At 41.4% G+C, this 21,741-nt stretch overlaps 1 protein-coding gene across 4 annotated transcripts in view; it reads left to right on the forward strand.

Annotated features, from left to right (window-relative positions):
- Positions 1 to 287: 287 nt before the first annotated feature.
- hmgcll1 (3-hydroxymethyl-3-methylglutaryl-CoA lyase-like 1) overlaps positions 288 to 21,741 on the forward strand; it is a 32,213-nt gene continuing 10,759 nt past the window's right edge. Inside the window, exons 1-8 of one of the 4 annotated variants that reach the window (XM_021576477.2) lie at positions 288 to 522; positions 3,860 to 4,037; positions 8,735 to 8,812; positions 12,208 to 12,315; positions 12,771 to 12,866; positions 13,061 to 13,209; positions 20,155 to 20,218; positions 21,527 to 21,715. In XM_021576477.2, the coding sequence (XP_021432152.2) occupies positions 3,942 to 4,037; positions 8,735 to 8,812; positions 12,208 to 12,315; positions 12,771 to 12,866; positions 13,061 to 13,209; positions 20,155 to 20,218; positions 21,527 to 21,715 (780 nt within the window). In that variant the 5' untranslated portion in view covers positions 288 to 522; positions 3,860 to 3,941. The other 3 variants (XM_021576476.2, XM_036956235.1, XM_036956236.1) reach the window with 3 other exon arrangements.

Below are 21,741 nucleotides of genomic sequence, written 5' to 3' on the forward strand. Positions count from 1 at the left end.
CAATGTCAAACCTGTAGTTACCTAGTTTTCTATTTAATAGCCCGCCAGCAGTCTTCTCAGGAATCAAATTGACCATGTGGAAATCTTACAGCCAATCCATCATGTTTAAGCAAAAGTAAAAACGTAATGTTTAAGCAAAAATAATTCTGATTCCAAGTTTGAATGATTCAACGACGTTAAGCGCTTCTGCGTTCCCACCTGCTGAACAGTACTTTAACAGCCAGCGTGTTGCTGCTGTGGACGTACTGTAGAGCTGTCATAGAAGGCATGCCAAGCAGTCGACGGGTCTCAAAGCCAGCTACTGCTCAGTAGCACGAACATCCAAATCTGTTGAGAAATGTCATACATGATGGTCCTTTGGGGACAGTGACCCCAATGCACAGGTCAGGGACTTTTGTAACCAAAAACCAAAGGGTGCTAGGCAATGGGACTACTGCAAAGTAATCTTTAACACACATGCTGTCTCTGAGGGGTGCTATGGAAAGTTGGACACAGCCGGTCGACCTTCCTGAAAACTATAAGGTAACCCGCTGTTTTTATAAAGGCTTTTACGTTTGTAAAAAAATAAATAAAAGGTACTATTTTTCTCTGTCGTTTACACAGAGTTGAGTTGTGGGGAAAGGTCACAGATCTGTTTCTTTTTATCATATTGTATCTATTCAGCATATCTGATGCCGCCCACATACACATCTCAATCCATCCATTCTGACCAGATTTTGCTGACAGACCTTTGCAACCAGATAATCACTGGTAAGCTAATTTAGTTCTAACTTTCCATGGTTGAAGAGTACATTTATAAAGCTTTCCTGCTGCCCATAAATAACGGACATTGTTAAAACTTATTCTAGCATTCACAGTTGAAGAATGAACAAGGCTCTTCTGCTGCAACCAGTGCTTTTAAGCAATTCAATCAAATATATGGTTTAGATTTGAAGACGGGTGGAAGGATGAAAATTGATTTAATCTGGATCCTGTTTTCTGTGTTGCATTTTGTTTTCAATATCTGAGAGTTTAAAACCCTTTCATGTCATGTGAAAAACCTGTTCCTTATAAAGTGTATTTTTCACATTTGTTTCTTTCTGAAGATAATAAGATATATTCTCAATTACACACAAGAAACATTTTCCAGGTTAATGGGTCTTTAAGAGGGAAACTGTTGGCGTTTGCCGTATAATTTAAATTTTTACATATTTTCATTCAATCGTCTTCTGATTGCTCTCCAAGAGTTTCATGTGTAAAATATATTGTGTCTATGAGGTCCAGAAATATTTGGACAGTGACACATTTTTTGACATTTTGGCTCTGTACACCAGCACGTTGGATTTAAATGATACAATGACTATGAGTTTAAAGTGCCGACTGTCAGCTTGAATTTGAGGGAATCCATATCAGGTGAACCGCTTAGAAATTACAACACTTTTTATACATAGTCTCTGTTACGCTCTGGCCATAGAGAGGCTTTTTATTCTCTATTTTGGTTAGGCCAGGGTGTGACTAGGGTGGGCATTCTATGTCCTTTTTTCTATGTTTTGTATTTCTATGTCTTGGCCTGGTATGGTTCTCAATCAGGGACAGCTGTCTATCGTTGTCTCTGATTGAGAACCATACTTAGGTAGCCTTTTCCCCCACCTGTTTTGTGGGAAGTTAACGTTGTAGTTGTTCAGGGCACATAGCTTCACAGGTTTTTATTTTATTTTTATTTTTTTGTTCTTCGTTTTGCCGGTGTCATTTTAAAATAAATTTCAAATGTACGCTTACCATGGTGCAACTTGGTCCAGTCCTTCAGCCAGCCGTGACAGTCTCCCCATTTTAGAGAACCAAATGTATTTGGATAAATAAATGTATACATGTTTTAAAGTAGTCAAAAGTTTAGCATTTGGTTCCATATTCCTAGCATGCAATGACTACATCAACTTGTGGCTACAAACTTGTTACATGCATTTGCATAAGAATATTATATATTTCTGAACCCTTGTACATGAATGTAGATGCTACCATGATTATGGATAACCCTAAATGAATTGTGAATAATGATGAGTAAGAAAGTTTGAGGCACAAAGACATTACCCACAAGACATGCTAACCTCTCACAATTCCCAATAACAGGGGAGAACGTTACCATTTTTTCAGGGGTATGTTATTTATGTCTCTGTAACTAGGCCAGCTAATGACCACTCTGCAGAGCTGCCTCTAAGACAAGATTCATCCCAACAAATGCCAGCCTGCTCTTAATCATGGCGTGAATCATTAAGCTATTTCAAATGTACAAAAGCCCTCTTAATAGCCCTTTTATATGCATTTTCTCTAACATAAACCTTCCTCAATCGCCTGCACTGCGTTGTTTTGAATGAGTAGGGATATTCCCCTAAGGCCCCCCCCCCCCCTTAAAAGTTACCCTCAGCAGCTAGTATTAGTCAAGATGAGCTTCCATTGTTGTATCTTCCAAGCTGCATAGCTCTCATAAAAGGGAAACATTAAATGCCCAGTTAGGGACATGCAACTGCCAGAGATTCAGTACCAATTCTTTTTAATTCTACCCTGCAGAGGCCATTTTCATTCGCCAAGGTCCCAGATAGTAACACTGTCCTGTATAGTAGAATTAGAAACTTGCTTTGGCAATGACACATTGTTGTTGGAATACTTTACCTTTAACCCATTCATCTAAAATTGAGTATTAATGTAGGTATACAATATAATGATACTGTATGTGTCTGCAGAAAATCCACAGAATAGTAAACCTACAGCCAAATAGTTTTTTATCGAAATGACTAAAATGTCAACCTTTCAATAGCAACATCTCAATTTCATCTAAACTCTCCCTTTCTATTAGACTGTGATTTATACACCCATCATGGAAACCATCTTCAAACATGGCAGGGTTGGCATTCCCTAACGAAACCCTTCCCTATTTTCAGTGGCCCAGAGAAGGTTGTGAGGGCGGGATTCTAAATGATCTGCCATGAGGGAGTTTTCACATTTAGGGAGTTGACAAGTGATGGACATAAACCTGGGAGCCAATGACACAGAGACCTGAAGACCTTTCATGGGACGGTCGTACAAGTTCTGTCTCTCCCCTTGAGTGGGGAGTAGGGTTCTCTCATTGCAGGGCAGCTTATTATGTTGAAAGAGTTCAGTGCTAGGACTTCATTAAGCCCCTCTATTGTTAACATCTGGGTGAGAAAGAATGGGTCTTTCTCTGGTAAACTGTGTCCCTGCTTTACAAGAGGATTTTATTACGCTACGCCATTGACATTGGCAGCTAGTGGCACACCTGGCAATGGAAAACCTTCAGCTGTTTCAGTCAAAAGAGATCAATCAAAGCAACCTGTTTCCCTGAAGCCTTAAATTTCATCCAGAAAGGTTGAGGTGGGGGACTTACAATAAGCAGTGTGTGACTGGTCTTATTCTAGAGCCCAGAGACTCGGCAGGCAAGTACTTCCCTTTGAGAGCTTCCTGACCTCTCAGCTCACACAGTCGCTCGTAACACTGTCAGACTAGTCCAGACATAACGTTAGCTCACACTTGAGTCCCCAGTGAGCCAGCTAGTCACTGACACTCTCACCCCTTCCATATGCCACTATCCCTCATCGCCTTTTTTAATCTCTCTCTCTCTCATCGCCTTTATTAATCTCTCTGTGTTTCTTCCTCCCTCTTGCTGACTCTATCCTCTCTCCCATCCATTCCCTGATAGGGATGCGGTTGCCATGGCAACTGATGAGTCACTGCCAGCTCTCTGCTTTCAGCTGTCGTCCTCTGATGTGATTCTTTCAGTGAGGGGGGCAGCAAGGGCCTCGGTCTCCACCCTGTCTGCTTCATGAGCATATTGATCAGAGAACTCCACCATGTGCATTTGTTGCAGTTGAGCGTAAAGATCCATCAATGCGGGTGTCGGAGCCAGAGGATCCTGGGGGAGCTCTACAGGCCAAACGGGAGCGTTTCGGATGGGCAACATCCCCACCTCAGTGAAGCACTGCCTGAGCTATGAACAACTCATCCAGGATTATCCGTGGCTAGGAAGCCGGCTGCAGGAGGAGAAGGTAAGATGGGAGGGTGCAGGTTGGGAACATGTGAAAGGACAGAGAGGGGGCATCACCCTGGGATGCAGAAACAGGCACTACAGTAACTGGCGTCACACCGCAAACACTCTATTTCAAAATAAATTCAAATGTCGTGATAAGAGCACAATATATGAAAGAATTGTTATGCCTACTGTTTAACGTTGACTTGCGGTCTAAAAGCAGGATCCTGTTCCTCCCAAAATTTACATATACACTAGATAAATTATAGGGACGCTATGTGTCTCCATCTTGGCACTCCCCCACGTTGTAGAAAATATTTTGGAAGCTATAGAAATGCATTTATTCATGTATTTTATTCTATTACAGACACCTTAATACATACTTTTAAATTATATTATGTGAGCTAAAAAAAATAATAATAATCCTTAAAAGTATCATTTTGAGCGATTACTAATGTTACTGTCCTCACTACAATAACAAAAATACTTAAATACATGGAATGTTGTGCTTGAAATATCTCATTTAAATATTGTAGAATTTAATTAATTCGTTCCTCCCCCACCATCTATCTTAAGTAAGTCTGCGTATTGGCAGATAGAGAGAGTACATCAAGTGAACACCCTTCTATCTTCCTCTCAACTTTTCCACCTACAACTGTTAGATTAGTTAGTCAGGTATAATATAAAAAAATATGTATTATATGTTATATATAATATGTAAAAGATTATCAACTGTAAAATCGACAGTAGATATTATTAGAAACTCTGAACTGACACATTTTACACGTGTCATGCATTATTAAACATTATTAAAATGCCAGCAGTGATCTGAAGATCAAAGTGTTCTGGGCTTAAAGAGCGACTGCCCCTAAAAAACAACGAATCCCTTTGAAAATGGCCTATGAGGCGTCCTTGTGAATCAGAATCATTTATTCTAGTGTCAAAATTGATTACAAAGTGTAATAGCATAATTTTGGTTTTAAAGTCAGTCTCGCCTAAAATGGAGTTTGGAACCTCAGTGTGTCACAACAAATAAGTGAAGGTTGGGTTTGGATTACAATTATGTCAACAAATCATGCTACCCTTTTCCAAGCTCCACAAGCAAATCGCCCCTCAGCCTCCCTTTATTGAATGGGGCTCCCGTTGTTTCATCGCCCCCAACCAACACGTTCAAAGGATCATGCTTTTCCAGAAGGCTGCACAGCCAAAAGACAATGGTTTGCATGCCCTGCCGAAGGACCCTATCATGCGCAATAGGTGGTTGGATTTCATTGCTCTCCAGTGGTGGTGAGTATACTGGTAGCTAGACCATAGACTGCTGGTTATGTATATTTTGATAATCATTATCACTATCATCGCTGGCTAGCTACCTACTTACCTAACTAGATATCTGGCTAATGTTAGCCTACCTCAATACAACTTGGACTTGGCTTGGAAACACAAACACAAATATGGTTGTCATGATTGTGATTTCACAAGGTTGACTTTAGATGTAGTATAACTTTAGTCAGCTAACTAAGATTAAGACACAACCATATTTTAGCTAGCTAACGTTAGCATTGCTAGCTATTTTTGACAAACTTCGCTAGTGACAGTCCTCTAGAGTAAATTTGACAACACCATAATATGGCAAAGTTGTTTCCAATGAAATATTTGCCTACTTTAGCGTTGCCATCGTATTTCCATGCCACTCTCATTTAGTTTAATGTAGACTAAATTGTCACAGCCTCCGAGGTGCAACCCATGTCTAGGGCACAAATACAGTACATTTTAGATGAAACGATGATGGTACTAGGTAACCATGTCTGTCTACAACAGTGCACTAACTAGCAGCAGCAAACCAACCCTGGGCCATAGCAAAACATGTCACAGTTGGATGCATATTGTAACGGCGTCACCGGCCTGAATCTTATCTGGAGCCAATCAGTCTACATCTGTCAAGCATAGAATTAGCTACCAAACGAGATTGTTATTTCTCTATCTATGTTTTATAATTGAGGGATGATGACAATCGTTGACCCTTTTTTTCTGTTAGACAAAGTGCACAGTTGGTCATGAACGGATGCCAGGACCAACAAGAAAGAGCAAAGGTGGGTACCATAACATGTCCAGCAATGGGAGTGCAATGTTTTAGCGACCTCCAAAAATTATTCAATTCACTGTTCTCTTGCTATTTTCACAGCTTCTCAGGAAAGACCTCAGAATAAAAGTACTTGTGTGATAAGGAGGACCGAGCACTCCCCCATTCTCATCGACAGGGCTGTAGTGGAGCAGGTTGAGAGCTTCAAGTTCCTTGGTGTCCACATCACCAACAAACTAGAATGGTCCAAACACAACAGGACAGTTGTGAAGAGGGCACGACAAAGCCTATTCCCCCTCAGGAAACTAAAAAGATTTGGCATGGGTCCTGAGATCCTCAAAAGGTTCTACAGCTGGAGCATGACTGGTTGCATCACTGCCTGGTACGGCAATTGCTCAGCCTCCGACCGCAAGACACTACAGAGGGTAGTGCGTACTGCCCAGCACATCACTGGGGCTAAGCTGCCTGCCATCCAGGACCTCTATACCAGGCGGTGTCAGAGGAAGGCCCTAAAAATTGTCAAAGACCCCAGCCACCCCAGTCATAGACTGTTCTCTCTACTACCGCATGGCAAGCAGTACCAGAGTGCCAAGTCTAGGACAAAAAGGCTTCTCAACAGTTTTTACCCCCAAGTCATAAGACTCCTGAACAGGTAATCAAATGGCTACCTGGACTATTTGCATTCCTCTGATGACACAGATGACTTCATCAAAAAAGACAAGTAATGTGTGTTATGTAAAAAGTTGTATTCAAAAACACTTGATAAAATAGTAGGCTAATTCCCCAGCAAGCAGATACAACTAGTAGAATCATTTTGGTTATGAAGTGCATTAGCAAATAGCTTTGTCCTTTCTTTAGAACAAAATACAATTGACCACTTGGCTGTCTATTATATCACCTGTCACAGGCCATACCAGTCAACACCACCTCAACACCACCTCATAAGACTGCCTGCTGCACTTGTTCGAGAGATGTCCAGTTTGCAGCCGGACATGGGGGCCCTCATCAGCATAATTCAGACATGCCCCTCGCTGTGAGTATTCCTATGAATGGAACAGTCAGTCACATGTTGGCAAGTATCCAACCAGCAACCTTAACCTGTCAGCGGCAACAGCTTTCACCAGCTCATAATTTGTACTAATACAGAAGGTAACACACTTCATTACTTTGATCCATTTGATAACCCAATTTTGAAACTAAATGTAAACTGACATTATTTGATGCTATTTTCTACTTCTTAGATGCATATAATGTCCAGGGCATAACCTAGCCTGGTGGAATCAGCCTGATCGCTGTGTTCACCATTCTATTTCACTTCACATTTTGTGAGGTTGGTTCCACCCGGCTGATCATAACCCCCATTAATAATGTAATCAGTACTCTGTGTGTGTGTGTGTGTGTGTGTGTGTGTGTGTGTGTGTGTGTGTGTGTGTGTGACTGACCAGTATCTTTGAAGAGGGGGCAGGAGCTAATCTACGCTGCCATGTCTATCAATGGGGCTCTGGCAATGACCTTACCTCTTGCCTGCCCACCAATGGTCGTCGATGGGGAGAACAGAATTAGGTAGGTTTAGTGTGACCTCTTCAAACTTCAACATAGTACCTGTTTGTGTGTCAGACATTACCTATCCAAATTGGCATTTGTAATAGAACAGTGACTATGTGTGTATGTGTTCACAGAAACATGTATGGAGCCAGCACATGGAGACTTGCAAAATGATGTGATGAAGTCCAGACCGACAGACGCACTTGATACTGATGTCCTTGAATGTAGAGAGACCTGGAACTCATCATAAAATGTTTACTAGACACAACTTTTACTTGTATTGTCTTTTTTTATTATTGAATGGAATGGTGTCAGTCAGTATGAGGAGGAAGAAACCCTGTGTATTCTGCACCAGGATCAGGGAACTCCTGTTGTATACGGGACACCACACAGGGAGGTATGACCACTGACATGTTTACTAAGGTGGCCCCATTACCACAAGAGAAAATGCAGATAGGCACAGTGTCTATCGTCTGGGAACGACAATGAAAGGTGCACATTGTTATATTAGCAGAACACTGATTCTATGGTATTGTGTAAAGGGTTGTTTATTCTACATGGACCAGTTAGTACATTTTAAAGATATCAAAACACTTTGTTTATAACAGCTACATAAATTCAAGAATTGCACTCTTCTCATATTATTCTGTAGGCTGACCTATTCAAAGCTTCCACCAAGCATCTCACCATACAGTTGTAGTTGAGCCTGTAGTTGAGTTACAGCCTGTAGTTGAGTTCAACCTGCAGGATGTTTGTTTGTTTTGTGATTAGTGGGGAGAAACAGCTGCTGGCAAGGTTCTGACAGATGGGTGTGTCTTGGTGGTGGCAAGGACACACTTGAGAAACACTCACATCAAACCACACCCCCAAGCCAACTCGCGTTCGGCTTCTGTCATGGCTGCCAGCATTTCATAAGGAGCAAGCCAAAAAAACGAGGCCAAATCAGCAGGTGTAATTCCCTTTTAAGGTTGTAACACATTATTGGACAGGAGAAACCGTTAAATGGGAAAATAGCGCTTTGGAGTTTGTGACAACAGATGTAACATTTGTTTATTGTTATCAATATCTAACATGACTCTTTTCATTTTCAGTGCACTTTAACACGTGAATTTCCAGAGTATGTTAAAATGATTGAAGTTGGACCAAGAGACGGACTTCAAAATGAAAAGGTATATATTTTCATCAGTCACACATCTGAATACACAGACACACACACACACACACACACACACCATCCATAATCATTAAATAAGTAATGTACTGTGAGGGAAAAAAGTATTTGATCCCCTGCTGATTTTGTACGTTTTCCCACTGACAAAGAAATTATCTGTCTATAATTTTAATGGTAGGTTTATTTGAACAGTGAGAGACAGAATAACAACAAAAAAATCCAGAAAAACTTATGTCAAAAATGTTACGCATTTATTTGCATTTTAATGAGGGAAATAAGTATTTGACCCCTCTGCAAAACATGACTTAGTACTTGGTGGCAAAACCCTTGTTGGCAATCACATAGGTCAGACGTTTCTTGTAGTTGGCCACCAGGTTTGCACACATCTCAGGAGGGATTTTGTCCCACTCCTCTTTGCAGATCTTCTCCAAGTCATTAAGGTTTCGAGGCTGACGTCTGGCAACTCGAACCTTCAGCTCCCTCCACAGATTTTCTATGGGATTAAGGTCTGGAGACTGGCTAGGCCACTCCAGGACCTTAATGTGCTTCTTCTTGAGCCACTCCAATGTTGCCTTGGCTGTGTGTTTTGGGTCATTGTCATGCTGGAATACCCATCCACGACCTATTTTCAATGCCCTGGCTGAGGGAAGGAGGTTCTCACCCAAGATTTGATGGTACATGGCCCTGTCCATCGTCCCTTTGATGCGGTGAAGTTGTCCTGTCCCCTAGCAGAAAAACACCCCCAAAGCATAATGTTTCCACCTCCTATGTTTGACGGTGGGGATGGTATTCTTGGGGTCATAGGCAGCATTCCTCCTCCTCCAAACACGGTGAGTTGAGTTGATGCCAAAGAGCTCCATTTTGGTCTCATCTGACCACAACACTTTCACCCAGTTGTCCTCTGAATCATTCAGATGTTCATTGGCAAACTTCAGACGGGCATGTATATGTGCTTTCTTGAGCAGGGGGACCTTGCGGGCGCTGCAGGATTTCAGCACTTCACGGCGTAGTGTGTTACCAATTGTTTTCTTAGTGACTATGGTCCCAGCTGCCTTGAGATCATTGACAAGATCCTCCCGTGTAGTTCTGGGCTGATTCCTCACCGTTCTCATGATCATTGCAACTCCACAAGGTGAGATCTTGCATGGAGCCCCAGGCCGAGGGAGATTGAGAGTTCTATTGTGTTTCTTCAACAATCGCACCAACTGTTGTCACCTTCTCACCAAGCTGCTTGGCGATGGTCTTGTTGCCCATTCCAGCCTTGTGTAGGTCTACAATACTTTTGTCCTTCACTGTACAGTGCATTCGGAAAGTATTCAGACCCCTTGACTTTTCCGTATTTCGTTATGTTACAGCCTTATTCTAAAATCTATTAAATAAAATGTTTTCCTCATCAATCTACACACAATACCCCATAATGACGAAGTAAAAACAGGTTTAAAAAAATAAAAAACAGAAATAACTAATTTATGTAAGTATTCAGACTCTTTGCTATGCGACTCGAAATTGAGCTCGGGTGCATCCTGTTTCCATTGATCATCCTTGAGATGTTTCTACAACTTGATTGGAGTCCACCTGTGGTTAATTCAATTGATTGGATATGATTTGAAAATGCGCACACCTGTCTATTTCAGGTTGACAGTGCACAGTTGGCAGTGCATGTCAGAGCAAAAACCAAGCCATGAGGTCCAAGGAATTGTCCGTAGAGCTCCAATACAGGATTTTGTCAACTCACATTTCTGCAACATTTAAGGTCCCCGAGAACACAGTGCCCTCCATCCTTCTTAAATGGAAGAAGTTTGGAATCTCCAAGACTCATCCTAGAGCTGGCCGCTCGGCCAAACTGAGCAATCGGGGGAGAAGGGCCTTGGTCAGGGAGGTGACCAAGTACCCCATGGTCATTCTGACAGAGCTCCAGAGTTCCTCTGTGGAGATGGGAGAACCTTCCAGAAGGACAACCATATCTGCAGCCAGACAGAAGCCACTCCTCAGTAAATGGCACATGACAGCCCACTTGGAGTTTGCCAAAAGGTACCTGTAGGTCTCATCCTAGAAACAAGATTCTCTAGTCTGATGAAACCAAGATTGAACTCTTTGGCCTGAATGCCAAGCGTCATGCCTGGAGGAAACCTGGCACCGTCCCTACAGGGAAGGATGGTGGCGGCAGCATCATGCTGTGGGGATGTTTTTAAGTGGCAGGGACTGGGAGACTAGTCAGGATCGAGGGAAAGATAAAAGGAGCAGAGTACAGAGAGATCCTTGATGAAAACCTGCTCAGGACCTCAGACTGGGGTGAAGGTTCACCTTCCAACAGGACAATGACCCTAAGCACACAGCCAAGACGTCCCGAAGCCACTCCTGCGTTAAGTCTCTGAATGTCCTTGAGTTGCCCAGCCAGTGCCTGGACATGAACCCGATCTAACATCTCTGGAAAGACCTGAAAATAGCTGTGCAGCTATGCTCCCTATCCAACCTGACAGAGCTTGAGAGGCTCTGCAGAGGAGAATGTGAGAAACTCCCCAAATACAGGTGTGCCAAGCTTGTAGCGTCATACCCAAGAAGACTTGAGGCTGTCATCACTGCCGAAGGTGCTTCAAAAACGTACCGAGTCGGAACCATTTCCTGGAAAACAACCAAATGGAGACCGTCTGAATACTCAGTTTTGTATTTTTTATAAAGTAGCAAAAACGAATACAAAACAGTTTTTGCTTTGACCTGGGGTATTGTGTTTAGATTGATGAGAAAAAACAACTATTGAATACATTTTAGAAAAGGTTGTAACGTAACAAAATGTGGAAAAAGTATTGCGGTCTGAATACTTTCCAAATGCACTGTACATTTTTGCAAATTATTTATGTTCACTACACATTACACCTTTACAAACCCAATATGGTATCTAAGACCTGGAAGCTTGCTTCTTTTGTGTTAGCCCACTTTTGTATTATGTAACTATCCTTTTGATTGATTCCTGGTTGATTTGATGATCCCCTTAAAAGTATGGATTATTTTTCTGTGATTACCCATGACATGTGTTTCACATTTTCTCCTCAAAAAATGTATTGATCAAATGAACACCAACTGCCCTTGAAATCTATGGGAAACATGACATGACTTTACCAGATGGCTCATATGTTGTATATATTCAAGTCTGCTGTAGCTGTACAAATTGACATGATGACAAAGTCAAACTCAGGGGGTACTACACGCTGTAATTGTAGGAAGTACTGTATGTTTGGAAGAAGTGGACCCAGCAGGTGAGTGCCGTAAATTACTCTGGTTGCAAAGACATTGCAGCTGAATTGCCCAGATGTCCACTCCGCACATACCTCCAATCTTGACAGGGGATCAGAATCAGATCCAGAAAGAGACGGTCTCCATTTCATTGTTTTCCAGGAAATGGTTCCGACAAGAGTCAAAATCCAGCTGATAAACATGCTCTCGGAAACAGGCCTGCCTGTGATCGAGGCCACCAGCTTTGTGTCTTCAAAGTGGGTACCACAGGTAATAACTATTCTCTGTGTTCCCAGAAAGCTTACTGAGTGATTTATTAGGCTCTCATTGTTCTCTTCAGGACTACTGGGGGAAACCTGCTACTCCAGTATCCCAGTTAGACCCTGGACTCGCAGATGTTTTTGGGGAAAACCTTGAGCTATAGGCCTATTCCAGAACCTGTTTTCCAAGCACTTTATTTTGTTTGCCTGTGTAAAATATATGACAGCTCACCTCATGAAAGAAACTACAGATGTCTGTGTCATATTCTTGAGTTGTATTGAGACAAATGATGTGGAACAGCTATCTTTGCATTTCTATATGAGCTTCTGGAAAATATGAGTTTTCGTAAAACTAGGCTACATACTAGTCTCGCTTGCCAGGTGCATGGACCTCCAACAGCAGCTGTGGGAAGAGACTATACTCTGTCGACATATTTTGTAAACATGCTTTTGTCTGTTGTCAAGATGGCGGACCACACTGAAGTGCTTCAAGCCATCCACAGATCTTCTCATGCTCGTTATCCTGTACTGACACCCAACATGCACGGCTTTCAGGATGCTGTAAGCATTTCATTATTCATCCGAGAAATCACACTCTTTAAAAAGAACAGATATCTCCCCAGGCTCCCCTGATGTGTAGTGCTGTATAAAGGTTGAGGGAACACTATGCCTGAGATGAATGGAAACATTTTAAAGTAATGTTTGTTCCATAATGTTACATCGAAATAATGTAACTTCCCTCTGTCCTGTTGAAGGTTGCAGCTGGTGCTACTGAAGTGGCCGTGTTTGGGTCTGCCTCTGAGACCTTCAGTCAAAAAAATATAAATTGCTCTATTGATGACAGCATGCTGAGGTTCGAGGAAGTCATTTGCACTGCTAAACAACAACAGATTCCAGTCCGTGGGTTTGTATCATTCCTCACTTTGCGCTTCTTCACCAGTAAAGCCATTTTACTTGAATATATTGCAATGATTCCATATGCTCTTTAACTGGTGTCAACCATGTACAGTTGTGGACAAATATAGTGGCACCCTTGCACTTTTCTTAAATAATTTCATATTTCTTCTAAAAAAGAATACGTTGAAATTTTTAAATACTTTTGGTCTCCACGCCATGTAATTGGATTTTCAACATTTCAGAACCAATTTTATTTTTGCAAACTTAAGTTTACAATTTTGATTAAGAATATAAAGACGCATTTTATGGACATGGGTACTGGGGGGCCCTGAACGTGTACATGTCATCATGTAATCAACAGACTATCAATGTGTTTTCGAGTCCAATGATTAACTTTGTGTCCAAAAACTGGGTCTCCATCGAAGGTGAAGACGGCCATCAAGGAACTTCACTGGTCTATATGCAAACTGGAATAATATATCCTGAGGCTGTATTTATTGTAGCTGTGGGTTTTAACAAAGCACATTTGAGAACAAGGCTACTTAAATTCTTCCAGCATATTGATTGTGCTACTCGCATAGGCAATACCCTCGACCACTGCTACTCTAACGTCCGCGATGCATACAAAGCCCTCCCTTAGGAAAATCTGACCATGACGCCATCTTGCTCCTACCGTCTTATAAACAGAAACTCAAACAGGATGTAACAGTGACGAGAACCATTCAACACTGGTCCGACCAATCGGAAGCCACGCTTCAAGATTGTTTTGATCAGGTGGACTGGAATATGTTCCGGTCAGCCTCAGAACAACATTGACCTACACGCTGACTCGGTGAGTGTGTTTATAAAGAAGTGCATTGGAGATGTTGTACCCACTGGGACTATTCAAACCTACCCTAACCAGAAACCGTGGATGGATGGCGGCATTCGCGCAAAACTGAAAGTGCGATCCACAGCATTTAACCATGGGAAAGAGGTCTGGGAATATGACTGAATATAAACAGTGTAGTTATTCCCTTCACAAGGCAATCAAACAAGCGACCTGCCAGTACAGGGACAAGGTGGAGTCGCAATTCAACGGCTCAGACACGCAACGTATGTGGCAGGGTCTACAGGAAATCACGGACTACAAAAAGAAAACCAGCCACGTCACGGACACAGACGTCACGCTTCCAGACAAATTAAACACTATCTTTTTCCCCGCTTTGAGGAAAATAAAGTGCCACCGTCGAGGCATGCTAACAAGGACTGTTCCCGCTCCCTATCCCAGTCTGTTGTCCCCACACGCACAGCACCCAATGTCACAGGAAGGCCAAAAAGATCATCAAGGACATCAGCCACCCGAGCCACTACAGGTGCATCAAAGCAGGGACCGAGAGACTGAAAAAAAAAAGCTTCTATCTCAAGACCATCAGAATGCTAAACAGCAATCACTAACTCAGAGAGGCTGCTGCCTACATTAATATAAACTAGTCACTTTATACAATGTCTCTTTTAAATAATGCCACTTTAATAATGTTTATACTGTATTTTATACCGTCTATTGCACCTTGCCTATGCTGCTCGGCCATCGCTCATCCATATACTTACATGTACATATTCTCATTCACCCCTTTAGATTTGTTTGTATTAGGTAGTTGTTGGGGATTGTTAGATTACTTATTAGATATTACTGCACTGTCAGAACTAGAAGCACAAGCACTTCGCTACACTTGCATTAACATCTGCTAATGTGTATGTGACAAATAAAATTAGATTTGATTTGTTGTGGGTCTTCCAACAGGACAACGACCCCAAACACACATCAAAAGCACCCAAGAATGGTTCAAGAAGAAACACTGGACTCTTTGAATCACATCCATAGCCCACGGCGAGAACTGAAAACAGCAGTTGGTGGAGGGCAACCCTCAAACATGGAAGAATTAGAGCAGTTTGCTACTGAAGAGTGGGCCAAATTGCCAGTAGAAAGGTGCAACAAGCTCATTGAAGGCTACAAGAAGCAATTGTTGGCAGTTATCTTGGCCAAAGACTGTGGAACCAAGTAATAGCTCTGGGGTGCCAATAACTTTGTCCATGCCATTTGTCTTTATCTTCTAAATTGAAAGTTTAAGTTTACAAAAATAAAATTGGTTCTGTAATGTTGAAACTCCAATAAGGTGTGGAGACTTTATTGTTGTGGTTGCAATTTTAGCTTATTTTTTATGAAATAGGGAAATATTTAAGAAAAGTGAAAGGGTTCCAATATATTTGACCACAACTGTATGTTTATGTTGACTTTGGAAAAAAATGCACTACCGTATAATGTTTCAAAGGCCTAATGTTACTCTCTCTCTGTTAGCAAAGGTACACTCAGACAGTGATAAATGACTCCAGAAATAATAGGTTAACAAGCAAATTTCCAGATGTGCACTGAATCGTTCTATGTGTTGCTTCAACTACAAGTCCAGATGGACAGTATAGAACCGCTGACATGAAGCATGTTTAAATTTTGTGGTACAGTAGCCCCCTTTCATCCAAACAACGCAGCAATGCCATGGCAACGCATCAGTTTGACACAGGCATTCTGGCAGATCTCCCGCTGTTGGAGATGGCTTGGGCAGCACTCCCTTCCCTCGAGTCCTGCTAGAACTTGCTGGATATCCCGGTGACAAACTGAGGTATCGTCTAACGACTGTGAGCCCAAGAGAAAAATGTTCTACTTTTCACATGTCCGCTATTTCAAGCAGTGAACGTTTCCTACACATATGGAATAGGCATATTGTTTGACTTCACCCCCCTGCATAATTTCTCATTGCTTCTGTCAACAACATAACCACTACATATAACAAAATATTCAACACCAATTGGTTATAAGATTTGAAGTCTATATTGCACTGGCAGTTAGCGGTTAGTGAATCCAGAAAACAGAGTTATGATCTACCTTAATTCTAATGACAGATAGCATAAATTATGACTTTTTGACCAGAGAGAGTTAACCTTTTAGTGCCATTCACTGTGTAACATGTGGCCAAGTTGGCATGTTTATGACCCATGTATTAATATATTCCATGTGTGTTTATGACCCATGTATTAATATATAGTACCAGTCAAAAGTTTGGACACACCTACTCATTCAAGAGTTTTTCTTCATTTTCACTATTTTCTACATTGTAGAATATTAGTGAAGACATCAACACTGTGAAATAACACACATGGAATCATGTAGTAACCAAAAAGGTGTTAAACAAATCAAAATATATTTTACATTTGAGATTCTTCAAAGTAGCCACCTTTTGCCTTGATGTTAGCTTTGCACACTCTTGGCATTCTCTCAACCAGCTTCACCTGGAATGCTTTCCAACAGTCTTGAAGGAATTCCCACATATGCTGAGCACTTGTTGACTGCTTTTCCTTCACTCTGCGGTCCAACTCATCCCAAACCATCTCAATAGGGTTGAGGTCAGGTGATTGTGGAGGCCAGGTCATCTGATGCAGCACTTCATCACTCTCCTTCTTGGTAAAATAGCCCTTACACTTACTGTTGTAGCCATGCTGGTTAAGTGTGCCTTGAATTCTAAATACATCACAGACAGTGTCACCAGCAAAGCATCCCCACACAATCACAGCTCCTCTTCCATGCTTCACGGTGGGAACCACACATGCGGAGATCATCCCTTCACCTACTCTGCGTCTCACAAAGACACAGCGTTTGGAACCAAATATCTCAAATTTGGACTCATTAGACCAAAGGACAGAATTCCACCGGTCTTATGTCCATTGCTCATGTTGCTTGTCCCAAGCAAGTCTCTTATTATTATTATTGGTGTCCTTTAGTAGTTGTTTCTTTGCAGTTATTCAACCATGAAGTTCTGATACACACAGTCTCAAATCAAATAAAAAATATGTGTCACATGCGCCGAATACAACAGGCCTTAGAGTGTGAAATGCTTACTTACAAGCCTTTAATCAACAATTCAGTTTTAAGAAAAAAAGTGTTAAGAAAGAATCTACTAAAATTAACTGAAATAAAAATTGTAAAAAGTTCTAAAATACAAAACAAAAGAGAAATAGAAAAAATATAAATAACAGTAGCAAGGCTATGTACAGAGAGTACCGGTACAGAGTCAATGTGCGGGGGCACCGGTTTGTCATACACCTTAGCCAAATACATTTAAACTCGGTTTTTCACAATTCCTGACATTTAATCCTAGTAAAAATTCTCTGTCTTAGGACAGTTAGGACCACCACTTTATTTTAAGGATGTGAAATGTCAGAATAATAGCAGAGAGAATGATTTATTTCAGCTTTTCTTTCATCATATTCCCAGTGGGTCAGAAGTTTACAAACATTCAATTAGTAATTGGTAGCATTGCCTTTAAATTTTTTAACTTGGGTCAAACGTTTCGGGTAGCCTTCCACAAGCTTCCAACAACAAGTTGGGTGAATTTTGGCCCATTTCTCCTGACAGAGCTGGTGTAACTGAGTCAGATTTGTAGGCCTCCTTGCTCGCACATGCTTTTTCAGTTCTGCACACAAATGTTCTATGGGATTGAGGTCAGGGCTTTGTGATGGCCATTACTATAACTTGACTTTGTTGTCCTCAAGGCATTTTGCCACAACTTTGGAATTATGCTTTGGGGCATTGTCCATTTGGAAGACCCATTTGTGACCAAGCTTTAACTTCCTGACTGATGTTTTGAGATGTTACTTCAATATATCCACATAATTTTCCTACCTCATGATGCCATCTATTTTGTGAAGTGCACCAGTCCCTCTTGCAGCAAAGCACCCCCAAAACATGATGCGGCCACCCCCGTGTTTCATGGATGGGATGGTGTTCTCCGGCTTGCTTGTCTCCCCCTTTTTCCTCCAAACATAACATCATTAAACAGTTCTATTTTTGTTTCATCAGACCAGAGGACATTTCTCCAAAAAGTACAATCGTTGTCCCCATGTGCAGTTGCAAACCGTAGTCTGGCTTTTTTATGGCGGTTTTGGAGCAATGGCTTCTTCCTTGCTGAGCGGCCTTTCAGGTTATGTCGACATAGGACTCGTTTTAATGTGGATTTAGGCCGGGTAGCCTAGTGGTTAGAGCGTTGGACTAGTAACCGGAAGGTTGCAAGTTCAAACCCCCGAGCTGACAAAGTACAAATCTGTTGTTCTGCCCCTGAACAGGCAGTTAACCCACTGTTCCTAGGCCGTCGTTGAAAATAAGAATGTGTTCTTAACTGACTTGCCTAGTTGAATAAAATAAAAATAAATCTTTGCTGTTGTTCTGGGATTGATCTGCACTTTTCGCACCAAAGTACGTTCATCTCTAGGAGACAGAACGCGTCTCCTTCCTGAGCGGTATGATGGCTGCATGGTCCCATGGTGTTTATAGTTGCGTACTATTGTTTGTACAGATGAACGTGGTAACTTCAGGCGTTTGGAAATTGCTCCCAAGGATGAACCAGACTTGTGGAGGTCTACAATTGTTTTCTGAGGTCTCGGCTGATTTCTTTTGATTTTCCCATGATGTCAAGCAAGGAGGCACTGAGTTTGAAGGTAGGTCTTGAAATACATCCACAGGTACACCTCCAATTGATTCAAATTATGTCAATTAGCCTATCAGAAGCTTCTAAAGCCATGACATCATTTTCTGGAATTTTCCAAGCTGTTTAAAGTGACAGTCAACTTAGTGTATGTAAACTTCTGACCCACTGGAATTGTGATACAGTGAATTATAAGTGAAATAATCTGTCTGTTAACAATTGTTGGAAAAATGACTTGTCATGCACAAAGTAGATGTCCTAACCGACTTGCCAAAACTGTAGTTTATTAACAAGAAATGTGTGGAGTGGTTGAAAAACGAGTTTTAATGAATCCAACCTAAGTGTATGTAAACTTCTGACTTCAACTGTACGTGTAGATAGAGGTAAAGTGCTTTGCATGGATGATACAGACTGTAGCAGCAGCATAAAAATGGGGGTGTTGGTGACAATGGAATTAGTCCGGGTAGCCATTTGATTAGCTGTTCAGGAGTCTTATGGCTTGGGGGTAGAAGCTGTCTAGAAGCGTTTTGGACCGAGACTGCTTGCCGTGCGGTAGCAGCGAGAACAGTCTATGACTAGAGTAGCTGGAGTCTTTGGCAATTTTTTGGGCCTTCCTCTGACACTGCATGGTATAGAGGTCCTGGGTGGCAGGAGGCTTGGCCCCAGTGATGTACTGGGCCGTACGTACTGCCCTCTGTGATGTTGAGATGTGTCTGTTATTTGAACTCTGTAAAGTATTTATTTTGGCTGCAATTTCTGAGGCTGGTAACTCTAATGAACTTGTCCTCTGGTAACTCTGGGTCTTCCTTTCCTGTGGCGGTCCTCATGAGAGCCAGTTTCATCATAACCCTTGATGTTTTTTGCGACTGCACTTAAAGTAACTTTCAAAGTTCTTGAAATTTTCCAGATTGACTGAACTTCATGTCTTAAAGTAATGATGGACTTGCCATAATATGGACTTGGTATTTTACCAAATAGAACTATCTTCTGTAAACCTCCCTTACATTGTCACAACACAACTGATTGGCTCAAACACATTAAGAGGGAAAGAAATTCCACAAATTGACTTTTAACAAGGCACACCTGTTATTTGAAATGTATTCCATGTGACTACCTCATGAAGCTGGTTGAGAGAATGCCAAGAGTGTGCAAAGCTATCATCAAGGCAAATGGTGGTTACTTTGAAGAATCTCAAATGTAAAATATATTTAGATTTGTTGAACACTTTTTGGTTACTACATGATTCCCTATGTGTTCTTTCATAGTTTTTATGTCTTCAGTATTATTCTACAATGTAGAAAATAGTCAAAATAAGGACAAATCCTTGAATGAGTAGGTGTGTCCAAACTTTTGACTGGTACTATATGTGTGTTTATGACCCATGTATTAATATATGCCAAGTGTGTTTATATTAACCATGTATGTTTGTTTTCTTTTAGATATGTTTCTTGTGCACTAGGATGTCCATATGAGGGACCCATTGAACCCACTAAAGTTGCAGAGGTAAGGCAACACTTCTGCGTTGCCGCCTTGTGTCAATAATGGACATACTCTATACCTTATACGTGGGTCGTTCCACGATATTAGTACCTTTTGGCTCGTGTAACTTGTTGAAAAAAATCTAGTTTTATTTCACCTAATTTTAACATTCTGTCACAAAGAGCACATGTTAAAAAAAATATTTAAAAAATCCTATCTCAAAAATTACTGTAGTAAGTGCCTATTAAGTGCCAAATCAAGTAACAGTTTTGACCACAACAGGGTTGACCACAACAGGGTTGACCGTAACAGGGTTGACCGTAACATGGTTGACCACAACAGGGTTGACCGTAACACGGTTGACCGTAACAGGGTTGACGATTTAGTCTTACATCAGGCATAAATCCCTTGTGACAGGGGAAATGGAAGCTTGTTGTGTGCAACAGGGAGATGCAATTTAAAGCAAGCTTCACAAAGAAAATGCCATTTTTCAAAGATTTCTATTCAAATCAACACTGGAGTTGCTTACCAAGAAGACATTGAATGTTCCTCAGTGGCCTATTTACAGATTGTTTTTACGGTTTGAAAATCTATGAATCTATGACTTGAAGATTGCTGTCTAGCAATGATCAACCATCAACTTGACAGAGCTTGTAGAATTTTTAAAAGAATAATGGGAAAATATTGTGCAATCCAGGTGTGCAAAGCTCTTCTAGACTCATAACTGTAATTATCGCCTGTTGGGGTATTTTGTGTAGATGGGTGAGAGAAAAAAATATATTAAATAAATGTTGAATTCAGGCTGTAACATAACAAAATGTGAAATAAGTCAAGTGGTATGAATACTTTCTGAAGGCACTGTCTAGTAAAGAGCTCTTCATTTCATATACAGTATCAGGCTTATAAAAATCCAACATTGGTGGATAATTTCTATTTAAAACAAAGGGAGGCAGTAGGGAATAATTTTCTGTACATGTATAATCTAAACAATGTCAAACACCCGAAAGGACTGTTTTCTAGATAAAAAAATAACGTTCATATATCTGTAATGCTGTAACTACAGTATACACCGTTCTTCTTTTTTATGTTAAAATGTAACCTTAATTTAACTAGGCAAGTCAGTTAATTAAGAACAAATTCTTATTTGCAATGACGGCCTACATCGGCCAAAAGCGGGAGACGCTGGGCTAATTGTGCGCCGCCCTATGGGACTCCCAATCACGGCCGGTTGTGATACAGCCTGGATCATATCAAGCAAGAGAGCTCTGAGCTCCAGCATGTTTATGTTTCCAATGGACTTGTTATGATAAGTTGCTCTATTCTTGGCTATAGGTGGTAAAGCGGTTGTATGAACTGGGCTGCTATGAGGTGTCTCTGGGGGATACTATCGGCGTGGGCACCCCAGGCTCCATGGCCAAGATGCTGCAATACGTCATGAAAGAGGTACCCAGCAGCGCTCTGGCCGTTCACTGCCACGACACCTACGGCCAGGCTCTGGCCAACATCCTAACTGCACTGCAGGTAATGAGCTAAGTGCTAACATTTAA

The sequence above is a fragment of the Oncorhynchus mykiss genome, chromosome 20 (assembly GCF_013265735.2).
Source record: "Oncorhynchus mykiss isolate Arlee chromosome 20, USDA_OmykA_1.1, whole genome shotgun sequence".
NCBI lineage: Eukaryota > Metazoa > Chordata > Actinopteri > Salmoniformes > Salmonidae > Oncorhynchus > Oncorhynchus mykiss.